Source organism: Peromyscus maniculatus, chromosome 7 (genome assembly GCF_049852395.1).
Source record: "Peromyscus maniculatus bairdii isolate BWxNUB_F1_BW_parent chromosome 7, HU_Pman_BW_mat_3.1, whole genome shotgun sequence".
NCBI classification, from domain to species: domain Eukaryota; kingdom Metazoa; phylum Chordata; class Mammalia; order Rodentia; family Cricetidae; genus Peromyscus; species Peromyscus maniculatus.
The window spans coordinates 72484101-72500297 of record NC_134858.1 but is presented as its reverse complement, the minus strand read 5'-3'; the positions used below and the strand labels follow the sequence as shown (position 1 = coordinate 72500297).

The window sequence follows — 16197 nt, the reverse complement described above, 5'->3', positions numbered from 1 at the left end:
TTCTGCTTCCTGAATTCTGGGATTAAAGGCGTGTGCCACCACTGCCTAGCCAAATTCTAGTTTTCTTAACTAGAGTTTCACGTTCTCCAAAAGCCTTTCTCACTTGGGTTTCTAGAAGCTGAATGGCTCTGAGACTAATTTCAGAGTAACAAAAGCACTTTCAGGGGCTAAGATGCTCATAATGGAATTTAATCTGTGCCACTGTGCATATCACCTGAGGCTTTCCCTCTGATCTGAGACATTCAGAGTGCCTGGTAGACACCTGCACTCTACAACCCAAGTTATCAGAAAGGCACAGGTCAAGGTTAGATGAGAAGCTAGAGCACACTACACTCCAGGACCAGTGTTCACTCTGCATAGTCATTACTAAGATGAAAACACTTTCTCAACAGTCTGTCTAGATCCTTCCCAGTTTCTAAGTAGACATGTCCAGAGAAACAACATTTAAGAAAGGAGTTATGAATGAAGGGACAATGAACCTAGAGGGACCCCCTGAAGTCATCTCATCTACCCATCAGATGAAGAGGATCCTGGGTAAAGAAGGTGGTGACTATTGGCACAGACAGCGAGAGAACTAAGACCCAGGACCTTCCTGCTTCCTGCTTTTCCTACCCTAACAAGCCTCCTCCGCTGGCCACCAGCTTCCCTTCCTTCAAGCTGTGTTGTGAGACGATTTCTGTGATTGGGGAAGGAAAGCGCCTATCCTCTCCTCAACACAGCCAGGGAAGCTCACCTGTGCTGTAGGGACGGCCATGCTCAGGGCTCACAGGGCATCTAACTCCACAGACTTTATCTGAGCTTCTGCAAACGACCGTCTAGACTGGGAGAAGGAACCTCTCCCCTTCCCACCTTACCATCTGTGTTTCTCCTCACATGTCAGAACCCGTGGCTGAACAACAGTGCAGCTTACTGCTCCGACACGAGTGAGTATCATAAGATAGCAGACACACGATGATTAGTACTGTGCTCCACACTAGTAGTTCAAGAACTTTCAGAATAGAGAATACTAACCCTTCGTGTTCATAAACAACGAATGAAGGCAAGGGGTAGAACAAACAAAGGAGAGAAAGAATTTAGCCAAGAGCAGAGGTTAGTGCTGAGTAATTTCATAAGTGCAGGTCACAATTCTGCCATCTAAAACATGATTTCAAGACTGTCAAATAGTAGGCTTGCTTATGGCTAAATTAAAGAAACGAAATTCAATGATTCTTCTAAAAAGTCTTCTGTAGTAGCCAGGTGTTGGTGGTGCACGCTTTTAATCCCAGCACGTGGGAGGCAGAGCCAGGCGGATCTCTGTGAGTTCAAGGCCAGCATAGACTACAGAGCGAGATCCAGGACAGGCACCAAACTACACAGAGAAACCCTGTCTCGAAAAACAAAAACAACAAAAAAGTTTTCTGTAGTCATCCCAAAGTACTTACTAGTTAGTGCCCACTGCCAAATAGATTAAGCCCAAAGTCCTTAGCTTGACATTCAAAAATACAATCTCTTCTATTCCTAAATTAGCCCTCAGTCCAAAGATTCTGCCTTCTACCTTGTCTTAGTTAAGGTTTCTATTGCTGTGAAAAGACACCATGACCACAGCATCTCTTATAAAGGAAAGCATTTAATTGGGGCTGGCTTACGGTTTCAGAGGTTCAGTTCTTTATCATCATGGTGGCAGGCAAGCAGACATGGTGCTGGAGAGGGAACTTCGAGTTCTACATCCCATCAGCCAGCAGGCAGCAGGAAGAGAGGCACTGGGCTGGGCTTGAGCATTGGAAACTTCAAAGTCCACCCCTAGTAACACACTTCCTCCAACAAGGTCACACCTACTCCAATGAGGCCACAAATCCCAATCCTTTCAAAGAGTGCCACTCCCTATGAGCCTATGGGGGCCATTTTCATTCAAACCACCACACACCTCCACCCTACAGCTCTCTCCTTAGAGTGTCCTGAGTCTATGTCTATGCAAATATGTGTCTTCAAGGCTCAACACAGCTGCTGTGTCTTCCTAAAGACCATCCATACCTTTAAATCCTTCTTCCTGGCTGCAGTCAAACACCCCAAAGCACTCTGACAGAGACACTGTTCTGACACTCACCCAGCTATCAGCTCATTTCAGAAGACTGTGGCAAGATAGACATTATACAGTCAGAGCTGCAGATGCTCCCCGATGTAACCATAACTTTCCTTAGCAAGACCTCAAAAAACTGAAGGGATTCCTAATCATTTGGGATTTTACAGATGAACTGGCTAGTTAACATTAAACCAATGCCACAAAAATCCAAATTTTGAATTCCACAATCAAGGAAGGCTGAGTTTGTGTGTGTGTGTGTGTGTGTGTGTGTGTGTGTGTGTGTGTGTGTGTGTGTGTGTATTTCTTTATTATGACCTTGAGGGGACTTCTCTGAGACCCCAGCGGTTGGGTACTCTGTACAAGCTCCTACACTCAGGCACAGCTGTTATCAGACCACTTACTGTACTGGCCTTGATGCTTCTGGCCCTTTCTCCATGAGATTCCCATTGCCTTGACCTCATCATCTGTATGGATGGAGAACACACGGGTGACATATAAGCATAAATGCTTAGACACTGAATAGCTCCGGTGCCAGCTGTGGTGGTGAGCCTGTAATGCCAACACTCTGGAGGTGGAAGCAGTATGATAGTGTTGAGTTCAAGGTCTGCCTAGGCTACATAGTAAGTTTAAGGCCAGCTTGGACTATATGCTGAGACCCTTTTTTAAGAAAAAGCAAACAAGCCGGGCGGTGGTGGTGCATGCCTTTAATCCCAGCACTTGGGAGGCAGAGCCAGGCGGATCTCTGTGAGTTCAAGGCCAGCCTGGGCTACCAAGTGAGTCCCAGGAAAGGCGCAAAGCTACACAGAAAAACCCTGTCTCGAAAAACGAAAAAAAAAAAAAAGAAAGAAAGAAGGAAAGAAAGAAAGAAAGAAAGAAAGAAAGAAAGAAAGAAAGAAAGAAAGGAAGAAAGAAAGAAAGAAAGAAAGAAAGAAAAGAAAAGGCAAACAAAAAGAGTAACTCCCTGATTATTTTTTGGTACATATATAGTTCTTCTTTATCATATAATTTCATTTAATCCACAAATAACCTTATAGGAATAAATATTCCCATTTAAAAGAGGGAAAAAAAACCAACACTAAAGTATTTTATTTTACACTACAAAGCAAACAAATCACAAAATGATGCAAAGAAATTCCCATTAATGACCAGTTCTGTGCCCCTCTCCCTGCAAAAGGTTTTAACTGACATTGGCTATTGCTCACAGCACCACAAGACAAGACTGAATTCTGAGCTTAAAGAAGAGCCTGGTCCAAGTCCTTTGGAATCCTAGGTAATGCTGTCAGTCATTAACAGATCATTATTCTGTGTTTTCCACCAAGTTCCTAGTGCCCACCACTGCCCCCAACCTCTCTGCCTTAGTGTTACTCTAGACTGATCACCACCACCCAGAAACAGCTGGATGTGCCCCAGTTACTCTGCTTCCCCTTCCCTGTGGCATCTGCCCTAACACTGCAGTCCAATGCCAGTCTCCACTTCTAGCACACCCAATGTTGATGCGGACGGAAGGTCTGTTGACTGTTAAAACTAGTATTTATAACAGAGTTCTGAAATACTCAGTTCTTCAGAACAGCCAAGGGAAAAACAAAAACCAGAGCTAGCCCTAACTCCGTTCCTGTATCATGCGTGGGCTAGGTCTTGAAACCCACGAGCCAAGTGAGCTAACCATACCCCTGCCTGTGTGAAGCATATGGCTCCTGCCATTGCCAAATTCTCAGTTCACTTTCCAAAAGGCTTCAGGTAGACAGTGTTAGAGCAAAAAGAACTGTTAATCAGACAATGTAACTGTCTAAAGGTCATTTTGGCCTGGCAAATATTGGTATTAGAATATTACATTTATTTATTCTCTGTGTACCACGTGAGTGCATGGAAGTTAAAGAAAGCTGAGTCATCATGTGGATGCCAAGGATTGAACCTGGGTCCTCTGCAAGAGCAGTAACTGCTCTTGACCACTGGATCATCTGGATGACTGGATCATCTCTCCAGCCAGCCCCTGAAGTTGGCGTTTCAGCCCAGATTTGATCATGAAGTTTCAGGTCCTTCACTCTTGTTACATTAGATCACACAGCTCAGGGGGTCCAACTGGCCTGACTACAGGACTGCCACAGTTTAACACTCCTGGGAAAGCATCTAACCAGGCTGTTACTCTGAAGGTGAGGCGAAGGGCAAGTCCTAGCTAGGCTATGAAGATAGTTCAAGGCCAGTCCAAGTGGCCAAATAAGACACTGTCTCAAACCTTAAAAAGAAAGAAAAAGTGTAATTAAATATGCATTTACTAGTCTAAATGACTCTATACTTGGTGTAACTTAAGTCAGGGAACAAGGAGTAATTCATTTTTTAAAATGTGTGAATTGCTATTAGGAGAGTAGCCCCAACTGTGAAGCACCTGACTGCCCTTGGGAACACTTCTGCTACTTACAAAGGATCCAGCCCTCAGGGTAAACCAGGAGTGTTATTATAGCATTCCATGGCTTACAAAGTCCTTTGTCGCATCATTTCACCTGAGCTAAGAAACAATACTGAGCCAAGCACATTTTCCAGATGAGAAAACAGGTTTGGGACTTGACCCAAGTCACAAAACCCAGTAAGTGACAGGATAGCCCCTATCTCAACTCGAAATCCTTCAAGTCTTTCCCCTGCTCTTCTATCTACTCCCCTGCCTTCCTGTGCTTAGAAACAGGAAGTTCACCTATTTACTCCCTCCCCCCTGAAACAACAACAGGAAGAAACTGAGCATGGGATGGTGATCAGAGCTTCCTCTACATATTTGTATGTGGATCACTTGCTAATCAGATAACCCGGAGACCACTGACACTTGACACCAAACAGCCTTCGCCTACTTCTTATTTTATATTGTTTTATTTCAGTTCAACTTGGCTCTATAGCATGCATACACACACACACACACACACGCTTTTTTCAACAGGAAGCTCCTGGGCTGGTAATGTAGCCCATTGGTAGCAGAGGGCTTGGCTAACTAGCATGCAAGAAGCCCTGGGTCTGATCCCTAGCACTGCCTGAAACTGCATGGTGGCCACATCCTGTATTCCCAGACCTGGAGAGACATGATACCCTTTCCCCCAATCCTGGGATGGAGAAATGTTTTTAATGAGTTTAAAAAAAAATCAGGTATAAAGTTGTGATAACAGCCTCAGAGTTATAACTCAAACAAACACCTAGAACAGAAGACTATCAGTTGGTGTCAACAATAACTACCTTCTCTTGCTCCCATTTCTTCCACACTGGTGTGTACTAGCCATTCACTCATTTGTCAGTTCATTTGACAAATGTATATTAAGTACAGGCTATGCACCCACAATACACCTTCCCTCTGAAAAACTGATTAGTCAGGGAATGTAGCTATGGCTTCATGTGTCAACAGACAGCAAACAAGGAAAAAGATAACCAGTTACAAAGTTTGGTAAATGCTACCAAAGGAACACAGAATGCTGACACAGAATGGCAAGAGACATCTAGTTTAATAGACATAACAACAGTAACTAACAGTTAATGTGAGTTGGGAACATTAGGGTAGTGGGGGGGGGGAATTCTCTGAAAAAAATGGCATTCCCTCCTAGAAGAGAAACACAAGGAGCACCATGGGATGCTGGAGAGAAGGGCTTTTTCGATAAAAGGAAAAATGTATCTAAGACCCCGAGTGATAATCAAAATGCAAAAAGGTGGCCAGTGGCACTGGGTATAAACACAGGGAAGACATGAACAAAGCTTGTTATATTTTATCTGGTGAGGAAGCTCCCTCAGACTTCTACCTAGAGTTCAGGTGTCACATGTGGCTCCGGTTAAGAACTGCACTCTTTGCCAGGCAGGCCAACAGGAACCTCAGACATAATCATGGAACTGCTCTGGTTTTATTGTTTGTTTTTGTTCCTTTGGATATAATACCTCCCTCTTCAGTCGAGACTGGTCTGGAACTCATTCTGTAGCCCCAGGCTGGCCTTGAACTTGTGACAATTCTCCAGCCTCAGCCTCCTGAGTACTGGGAGATGTTTGACTTGGCATACTCGTGTCTATTCTGCATTTTCCCCCATCTAAGCAAGGACAGAATCACCTGCAAAGACTGTACCTTGTGTGATGGAAAAGCCCCACAAACGGACAGTAGTATCAGGACAACATATCATGAATGTAATAAATCAATACAATTAATGTAATTAATAAATATCATAAATATAGTTATTGAATGAAGAAAAAAAGAAAGGCAGAGTAAGTGACTCTAAGTTTAGTGTTCTCACTTTAAAAAGAAGGAAGACAGACACCGCCATGATGGGATGTAAAGATGAGAGGGACCAAAGAATAAACAAAGCCAGGTGTGGTGCAAACCTGTGACCCTGACACTCCAGAAACTGAGGCAGGAGGATTGTTCTAAGCTTGAGCCCAGCCTGAGATACATAGTAATACTCTGTCTTAAGAAACAAACAACAAGAACAAGAACAAGAAGAAATATAAATAATGGTATTTGGTTAAACAACTAAAATTCTCCTGGGCTTCTTTACATAAGATGCTCAAAACACACAGATTCATCACTGTTTACAGATAAATGAAATTTTAAATTATTCACTGTACATATACATTAGCTTTTCAAGTCTACCCTCAGATGATTTTTTTTTCCTCATTGGACAGAGAAATGACAGTGTTCAGTCCACTAAATCACCTCCCTTTCACTGGATGACAAGAAAAACACAGGGTACCTCTCTGTCCACCCCTTTATTCCAGCAATTATCTGACAGCGCCTGATGTGTCGAGGCTCATCAGCATAAGTGCCTGACAGACTGGCGGGGTGGCAGGCTCTCAGCTCAGATCACCTCCACTCTGAAGCAGGAGCTCAATCAGCCCCTTTGTTCCGCTCTCCTAGCTTTCTCAAAATGCCTGGCTTCGTCCTTCGAAAATGTCCCAGAGCAACAACAGCAGTTCACATTAGCATGCTCCCTAAGTGGCAGCTGCTGTTCTGAGCACATTATGTATGTTAACTTACTGAATTTTCAGGGTAACTCTAAGCCAAGGTACTGTTTATTAAAAAGCCCATTGTAAAGACACGGGAGCCAAGAGGCAGGCAACATCCAGAGTCACAACGCTCAGAGATAACTGGCTGGTTTCCCCAGCATCTACATTTGTTTGTTTGTTGTGGTGTGCATGGGGGAGGGGGGGTGTCTGTTCCCTCCCTTCACCATGTGGGTCTTAGAGATGAAACTCTGGTTGTCAGGCTTGAAAGCAGACTCCCTCAAGCCTATTTCCCCCACCAATTAAGTTAAATTTTACAACATTTTATGTAAATTACTGTTACCAGAGAGGCTAGGAACACATACTTGAACTCACTTTGAACTCAGGCTCACCTTTTTTACTATCTGGATACCTTATCTAAGAAACTAAAACTCTGACCAGGCAGTGGTGGCGCACGCCTTTAATCCCAGCATTTGGGAGACAAAGGCAGGCAGATCTCTGTGAGTTCGAGGACAGCCAAGACTATACAGAGAATCTGTCTCAAAAAAAAAAAAAAAAAAAAGAGAGAGAGAGACCAAATTCTCTGTGACTTAGTTTCCCTTCTCTACACAACAAAGGTGCTAACAGATACATCCATGAGTAACTGTGCAGATGAAATGAGTAACACCTGGAAGAACACGGAACATGGTCTCTGCATGGAAGGCCCGAGTATCAGCTGTTATTAACACCACTGCTGCCTTCCTCCGGGAATTCAGCCAAAGACTGCAGTTAACATAGCCAGCATTTCTTCTCTTCCGGCATCTGTCATTCCTGCTGTTTGATTTACACAGGCCAACAATGGACCTTTCCCACCACAAGAGGAATGCACCTGAGTCCCCTGCCACACCGTCTAGACCTAACCACGTCTTCCTTCTATTTCAGCTATCTGCAGAGCACCACTGGAAGAGAACAGGACTGCTTGTGTCGACAGAAGCAGGTCCAAAGCCACGGCAGTCCAAAGACTAATGACAAAGTTTGTAAGATAATAACAAAAGGGAGAGAGACAGAGGATATTCCTCCCATTTTAACTTAAAAAATATCAAATTGTTTGAAGTTTTGTTTGTAGATCAAATTTTGCACTTATTTAAGCATCAGACATGATCTGCAAAATGTTTATGACTTGAAACACAGTCTGTTTAAGTAACTGATTTGTTGATACTTCAAGTTTGTCTTACTTTTTAATAAGTTTCTGTGAACCAAAATAGCACTTAAAATAGACAAAATTAATGTATTTTACAACATGTGGGGATATGCTTTAATTACTTCCACACAAAGATCATGTTTGAAAGACTTCCCATGAGACCCTGGACACTCCATATTTGTATAACTGGGGCCAAGTTGTACATCCCTAAGTCCAAGGCAGAGCAGCTTACCCTCTGTAGCTAACCAGCTGGGCTCAGCAGGTAACACCAGTTAAAAACCTATAATCCAGAAAAACTTATTCTAACCACAGTACTCCTCAGACAGATATTAAGGTAGTTCTAACAGCAGGTGATGGCATAAAGAAATAAACTACACACTTATGTCATGTGTCTCTTTGTAGGTTGGATGTTTTCCCAGACAGCTACATATTAAAAGGCTACAGGCTGGCGGAGGTGGCACCTTTAATCCCAGCACTCAGGAGGCAGAGGCAGGCGGATTTCTGTGAGTTCCAGGCCAGCCTGGTCTACAGAGCGAGTTCCAGGACAGCCAGGGCTACACAGAGAAACCGTGTCTTGAAGAAACAAAACTACTGAGGCCAGCCTGGTCTACAGGGTGAGTTCCAGGACAGCCAGGACTGCTTCACAGAGAAATCTGAAAAACAAAAGCCAAACCAAACCAAAACACAAAACAACGGGCTCCCGACTGCACACTGCCTCTTACCGCTGCTGAGCACAGTCTGCAACTGACCAACATGTGAGCACCCACAGTAAAAGTCGGGTACTGAGTTCCTACCATGTGTCAACGGCTCTCAGAGTTCATATGTGAGAAGACGGAAGCGGATGTGAGGAAGAACACGCAGCAATGAGAAAGAAGACTCTGACTCCAGAATGCACGCTAACAATTAACATTAAGGACCTATGTTGCCATTGTTACCCAAGTGTGTTATAAACTGTTTGGAACTTGAAAAATGTTTTTTGCCTACTTGTTCTATACTATTTTGTTTGTCTTCTGACAAATAAAGCTTGCCTGAAGATCAGAGGGCAGAGCTAGCCACTAGTTAACCATAGAGGCCAGGCAGTGTTGGCACACACCTTTAATCCCAGCACTCAGGATGTAGAGACAGGAATATAAGGCAGGAGGAGACAGGAGCTCCCCCACCCCAATTCAGTCTGAGGATTCATAGAGACTAATTCAGATCATGCTTCACCTACTAGTAAAACACTGCTGTACAAAGAGAGTGGAATATAGCTATGTGCTACACAGTAACATGTTAACTGAGTATATAAACAAAACCTCCAGCTTCAACTAACTTAACAGGCAGAGTTGACTACATCTACCTACCATATAAGGTACCTACACATGCATACACTCAACACCGGCAGATAATGTGCATGTTCTGGTTGCCTGAACATTTCTGTTTTGCTACTTGAGATACATAATTTACAAAAATCTAGAAGAATCTGGTCTTTTGCTACTAAATCCATTTGTGCCACTCTCTCCATTAAAATAAACCAAAGAACCATGCATTCAAAAACTGCTACTGTGAAAAGCAAATTGAATGCTTTGGAACAAGTCAGCCAATCTATCTATCCATCCATCCACCCACCCACCCATCTAGCCATCCTCCATCCATAAATATATCCATCATCCACCTGCCATCTATCTATCTATCTATCCACCCATCCATCCATCATCCATTCACTCATCCATGCATCCATCTTTCCACAGAGCAAGCCAGCATATGCACACTGGGGATTGAACTCTCAGCCTTGTAAGTGTATTAACTGTACCACTGAGCTATATACCTCAAACCCCCAAAATACACTTTTGATGAACATAAACTTCCCCTCTCCCTAAAACAAACTTACGATTTATGTACATACAAAAAAACTATAAAATTGTTTGTAAAAATTAGGAATAATTAAAAATGTGAGTTTCCCACCTTCGACTGCTCTGCATAGTCTTCTTCCACTTTATAGAAGTCAGAGCTAGAGATCTTACCTGTGTCTTGGTTTGCTTTACATAGGAAATATTACACCCAACTCGAAAAGCAGACCCATTTCACCCTCCAAAGGTTCACAGAGATAGGGTAAAGCTCAAGGGTACTAAGTGTACAGGCCCTGGGTTTAATGCCTAGTACCAAAAAGAAAAAATGAAGGCTGAGGACATGGCTCAGTGGTTAAGAGCACAGACTGCTCTTGCAGAGGACCCAGGTTCATATCCTAGCTCTTACGTGGTAGCTCAAAACTGTGTGTAGCTGGGGGTACACTGGGGAGGCAGAGGCAGGCAGATCTCTGTGAGTTCGAGGCCAGCCTGGTCTACAAAGCGAGTTTGAGGCCAGCCAGGACTATACACAGAGAAACCCTGTCTCAAAAAAACCAAAACCCAAAACAAACAAACAAACAAACAAACAAAGCCAACTGTGAGTCCAGTTCCAGGGAATCTGATATCCTCTTCTGGCCTCTGCGGAATAGCAGGGACACACATGATGCACAAACATACATGTAAGCAAAACACCCATACACATAAATTTTTTTAAAGAAAAAGAAAACAGGAAAGGAAGAAGAAAAAAACAGAGGATATGAAATGAAAAGAAGAAAAAAACAGAGGATATGAAATGAAAAGCACTGTGATTTTTCTGTGATTCCCACTGAACTGTTTTTATCAGCTAACCAAATGCCACACCCAGTCATAGGGTAAGGGCCTCCCGGTGCAGTTACTTACAGACATCCTAGCAGGTCCCAGGGCAGTGTGGGCTACACAGTGAGCACTTGTCTCAAAATGAGGGTGGACACAGCTGTACCCCACTAAGCAAATAGTTTCACGTCTCTACATTAAAACAGTCACTTTTCTAGTTCTTGCATGCCTGCCTGAGAGCCTCTTTATTCACCTTCATTTTACAGAGATCCTGGCATCAAGTAGGATCATCTAGTTCTCCAGGACACAGACTAAAAGCAGAAAAACTAAAGGAACAAGAATAAGTATATTAGCATCAGAGACTGCTAATACAGGGGGCCATAAAACCAGGTATGAACAAACAGGTAAGAAACAGCGGCGTGGCTGAAGTTAAGAGACACCAAGAAAATACCACAGACTTACCTAGCTTCTCTAGAGCTGCCGGGGCACACAGCTGCAATTTTCAGCAGCTCCCCTTATCATCAACTAAGGTTGAATTATACTGACTGTATTCACCCTTTTTCCTTCTCTCTCTCTCTGGGGGTGGGGGTGGGGGGGCAGGTGGAGAAGAGGGTCCCCTGGAATTGGAGTGACTGGTAGCTGTGAACCACCACGTAGGTACTGGAACCTGAACTCACTTTGGGAGAGCAGCAAGCGTTCTTAACTGCTGAGCCATCTCTCCAGTCCCTCTTGGTGTTTGCTAAAGTAAAGGCCAGTACTAGGCCAGTACTAGGGTGGTAGAGGCAGGAGAGGTAGGCATTCGATGTCAGCCGCAGTGACAAAGGAAGGCTAGCTTGGGCTAAAGGAGACTGTACAAGAGCCCATTGCACACAATAATGAAAAGATCGATGAAAAACTTGCTTTAGTGTTTCTGTAGTAGTTTGTTAAGTAAGACTTTGTAATTACTCTGAATCTTGTTTTTTTGTTTTTGTTTTTGTTTTTTTAATTCATGAACCAGACAATTCATGGTTTGGTTTTTTTGTTGTTGTTGTTGTTTTTTTGTTTTTTTTGTCTGTTTGATTTTGGTGTTTTGAGACAGGGATTCTCTGTGTAGTCCTGGCTGTCCTGGAACTTGATCTGTAAACCAGGCTGGCCTTGAACTCAAGAGATCCGCCTGCCTCTTCCTCCCAAATGCTGGGATTAAAGGCGTGTGCCACCACCTCCCAGTGACAGTTCATGTTTTTCTAGAATAAAATCACAACAGTGGATTTGGGATTACTTCACTTTTTTTTTTTTTTAACCTGAGAATTGTAAAGGGATCAATAACTGTCAAGGGAAAGAAACTCACTCTCACTTCTCTGGGAATCTTGATAAGTGGATTTCTTTTCCGTATCAACTTGTATCAGTACCTAACTAAACCTTTTATTGTTTAGTTACAGTTTTACCTAAGACAAAACAAGCTTTATAAAGTTGCTGTTGTCAATGCTGTTGTTGGACTGCAGTGGCTTTAAAGCAACTTTTTAACAAGAATCCAAGACAAACAGTGACTTTGATTTTATTTGCTTGTTTATTCTGAGATGCAGCTTCTGACCTTGGTACCAGTTTTTCCACAGTCACTGATGTAATCTAAAAATCTAAACTTAGCACGGGACACAGGCAACCCTCTCAGCAGCAATGCACCCGATAGACATGTCTACAGACAGAACTATAAACTTAGCTGAATTACAGTAAAACACTCAAAAACTAATTTAGAGCATGAACTTAAATATAGCTGTCTCCCACTTCTACCTAGTATATTTTAAAAGACATTATGACCAGAAGACATATTTTAAAGTAGACAATTTGTATTTCTAATCATTTTGAAAAATATATATATAGGAAAAAGTAATCGTTTTCATGCACGGGTTCTTGAAAATCCACTTCTGGAGGATATATTGCTTTTTCCAGTCCTGAGATCTCAGATTTGAATGAGTGCTGTATTTTTAGTCCTTCCTCCCAAACACGATAATACCTACTGCACAATTTCTTGGACTCAACTCACACCTGGCTAAGAAGCTCACTCCTATCCACTAATACTTTATCAAACACTCCTCAGAGCTGTCCTTATCCTTAATCAGAAGGCTAATAAGCAACTTTTTAAGTCTTTGAAAAGAAAAACGAGGCTGGTGTGGTGTTGTGGGGCTGTAATCTTGGCACTTAAGAGACTGAGGCAGGAGAGGCTAGGCCAGCCTGGGGTACATCGTGATACGCTTTTTCTTTTTAAGATATGTTTTATTATGTTAAAAATGTTCACTTACTGGGCCTGTATGTGCACTGTGTCCAAATGTGCATGGGTTGAGGTCAGAGGACAACTTTCAGGTTGGTTCTCTGGTTCTCTCCTTCACCTTGTAGGTTCCAGGGTTTGAACTCAGATCATCACGCATGGTGGCACCTTTACCCACCGAACCATCTCCTGGGCTTGTGACACCCTTTGTTTTTCATTCAAAAAATGGGGTGAGGGTGGAGCAAGGTATACACATTATTTTCTAAGTCTTGAAAAATGTAGGTTTAGAGCCAGGCAGTGGTGACTTTAACTCCAGCACTCAGGAGGCAGAGGCAGGTGGATCTCTTGAGTTCCTGAGTTCCAGGCTAGCCTGGTCTACAGAGCAAGTTCCAGGACAGCCAGGGCTATACAGAGAAACCCTGTCCTGAAAATTCAAAAGTAATAACAACAACAACAATAACACAGGTTTAGAATGGAAAAATTGGGCCCTTCATTGTCCATATGAGAGACAGAAGCTGGGGTACTCTAAAAACAATTGGAATTCACTTAGAGCACAAAAATGAACCAATGAAGGGCCACAGTGGTGCATGCCTGTAATGCCAACACTGTGAGTTCTGGGCCAGCCTGGGTTACAAGGTGAGATCTGTGTCAGCCTAGACAACTTGGCAAACCTTATCTAAAAATCTCACAAAAAAAAAAAAAAAAACCAGCTCGTGGAACAGAAATGATTACAAAATAATACTCTTTATCAAGTTCAAACTCGAGTTTCAAAAGTTGGGAAACTTTTCTAAAGTTGGATTGACTTTACCAAAAAAATGAGTAATCGCAACTAAAAAGGATACTAAGTCTGTGGCCGCTCACAAATGCTACTCTTCCCTTGACCCTACATTCTGCCACAGACCAAACACGCTCTAAGGGACAGGTCCTTCCCATCTGACTTCAACCACCTACTCCATAAGCCCATCTATCTCTTCCTGAGCAGCTGGTATCTTCGCAGAAACTGTCCGTCGTTGTCTGACACTGGAATAGTTGATCCTGCGGAAAATTAGGTTAACGCCTCTAAAAGGAGACAGAAACAAAACACAACTCAGGGCCCTACTTAAATAAATCATTTACCTCGGTCCGGCTTCATTTTCGCATCCAATTTCCACCCAAGGCGCTGTAAAACACAGGTGTGGGTTCTTCCAACCGGCACACCGCTGACTCAACGCCTTCGGCTTCGTTTTCCAAACGCTGAGATCAAAATAAAAAAAAAAGGAAACAATCGGGTCTTGTTTTAACCCCCGGATCTTGCAAGAAAACTACTAAGTTAGGCCTCTTCCTGGTGCAGACTGCAGTGACAGAACCCTGGGCAGGTCTGAAGGGAAAAAAAAGCTAAAGTCTGTGTACCGCCTCCCCCGGCGTCCTCCGGCCTAGCACCCCTGTTCCCCGCCCCTGCGCTCTCCAGGCCAAGGTGTCCTCCTCTGACACAGCGTCTCGGAAGCCCAAACAGGATCTATTTATGCCCTGGAGGTACGGGCACGGAGGAGGAAGAGTCGGGCTACAGGAGCTAAGGCAGCCCTCGGTCAAGTATCCTCTGGGCACCGAGGCACCTCCGCGGGGGCCGAGGCGCAGCAGCCCCCGCAGCGCCCCCCGGGCCTCACCTGCGGGGTCTCCCCTCCGGCTAGGCTCGCCGAGGCCTCGGGAGCCGGGTTCCCGCCGGAGCCGGTCAGCAGCAGAGCCCGGGCATGTCCTCAGGCGCGCCGACCCACGCGTGGCGCTGCCCACCCGGGAGCGGCTCCCATGGCCCGCCCGCTCGCAGCCCTCCGGGGACCCCCTCGCTCCTCCTCCCGGCACTGCTCTCCGCGGCCGCCCGGCCGCTCACATCACACTCCGTGCCGGATCCGGGCCACGCCTCCCCGAGCGCAGCGCGCAGCGACCCCGCGGCCGCCGCCGAGACGCCCAGACGCCGAGACGCCGCCGCGCCCCGCGCATCCACCGGCCCCGCTGCCTGCCCGCCTCGCTCGCTCGCTCGCTCGCTCTCCACTCTTTCTCTCACTGTTTGCCCTGTCAAAACACTACCCGGGTCACGTGTCCCAACAACAGCCAACCCACTCTCGTCACTTCCTCCGCCGAGGCTGCGCGCGCCGGTTGCTATGGCAACGCCGCCGCCGCCGCCGCCGCCGCCGCCGCGCGCCCCGGAGCTGGAGTTTGGGGGGACCGCTCTTCCCGGGGGAGGGAGGGTGCCTCAGAGGACGCGGGACCCACAGGGGCCACCTGCACTTCGCACCCACGCAGCCACGGAACCGCGCCCCGAGTGCACCAGGGTCACCTGGGAGATGTCACCCCAGGGCTTACCCCAGACGGGAAGATAATTATAGTGTCTCCTCCTCCACAGGGATGCTGGCCTGGCGCAGAAGAGCTGGAATCCAGCCCTCAATGCATGCTATTCCCCCCATGGAGCCCGTGTTTGATGTGGCCGGGAAAGGAAAATGGGGGCCATACATACCAGGGAAAGGAGCTTGGGGACCAGGGAAGGCCCCTTCCCACTGCACCCTTGGATTTTTGCGTATCTGCTAGGACCCAAGCTTCAGAAGCACCGAAAGAGCTAAAAATAGCTCGTGTAACTTCTAAAGCACTGACTCACCGCCAAGCGGACACTTCTGACACCATGTTATTGTTGGGGAGCTGTAATTTTCTTGTTGTGCTATAACAATGTGACACGGTGACATTGCGTGTTCCGATGTTGTGTCATCCCTTAAACACAAACAGATGTCAAGAATCTGCTGTCGCTAAAAAAAGCACCGCGAGGGCTGCAGCTATTAGCCACTCGGTTTAAGACAAACTCAAATGAAGAAGTACAACATTGCAAGGCTCTAGTTTCATTGGAAAAAAACACACTTTTTTAAGAACTTTTTTTTTTTTTTTTGCATATGAGAATCACAACAGGAAGGACTAAAGTGAACTGTGGTCGACTCTCTCTCTGTCTCTCATCTCTCTATAGTTTCTAAATTTTTAAACGTATGATTTTTTTTGTTTATTTGTTCGAGACAGGGTTTCTCTGTGTAGTTTTGGTGCCTGTCCTGGAACTCGCTCTGTAGACCAGGCTGGCCTCGAACTCAGAGATCCACCTGGCTCTGCCTCC

At 45.0% G+C, this 16197-nt stretch overlaps 1 protein-coding gene across 6 annotated transcripts in view; it reads right to left on the bottom strand.

Annotated features, from left to right (window-relative positions):
- The window catches only part of Atosa (atos homolog A), a 76168-nt gene extending 61091 nt beyond the window's left edge, over positions 1-15077 (bottom strand). For 4 of the 6 annotated variants that reach the window (XR_006074213.2, XR_013052822.1, XM_042281277.2 and 1 more), the window contains exons 1-2: positions 14717-14858; positions 14190-14306 (exon numbers count right to left, since the gene is read on the bottom strand). Coding sequence is in view for 4 of the 6 variants with exons in the window: in XM_042281277.2 (XP_042137211.1) it covers positions 14190-14205 (16 nt within the window). In the remaining 2 variants the exon portion in view is untranslated. Of the gene's footprint in view, positions 1-14189; positions 14307-14716; positions 14859-14937 lie in introns of those variants that run through there. The other 2 variants (XM_076576693.1, XM_076576694.1) reach the window with 1 other exon arrangement.
- Between the last annotated feature and the right edge of the window lie 1120 nt (positions 15078-16197).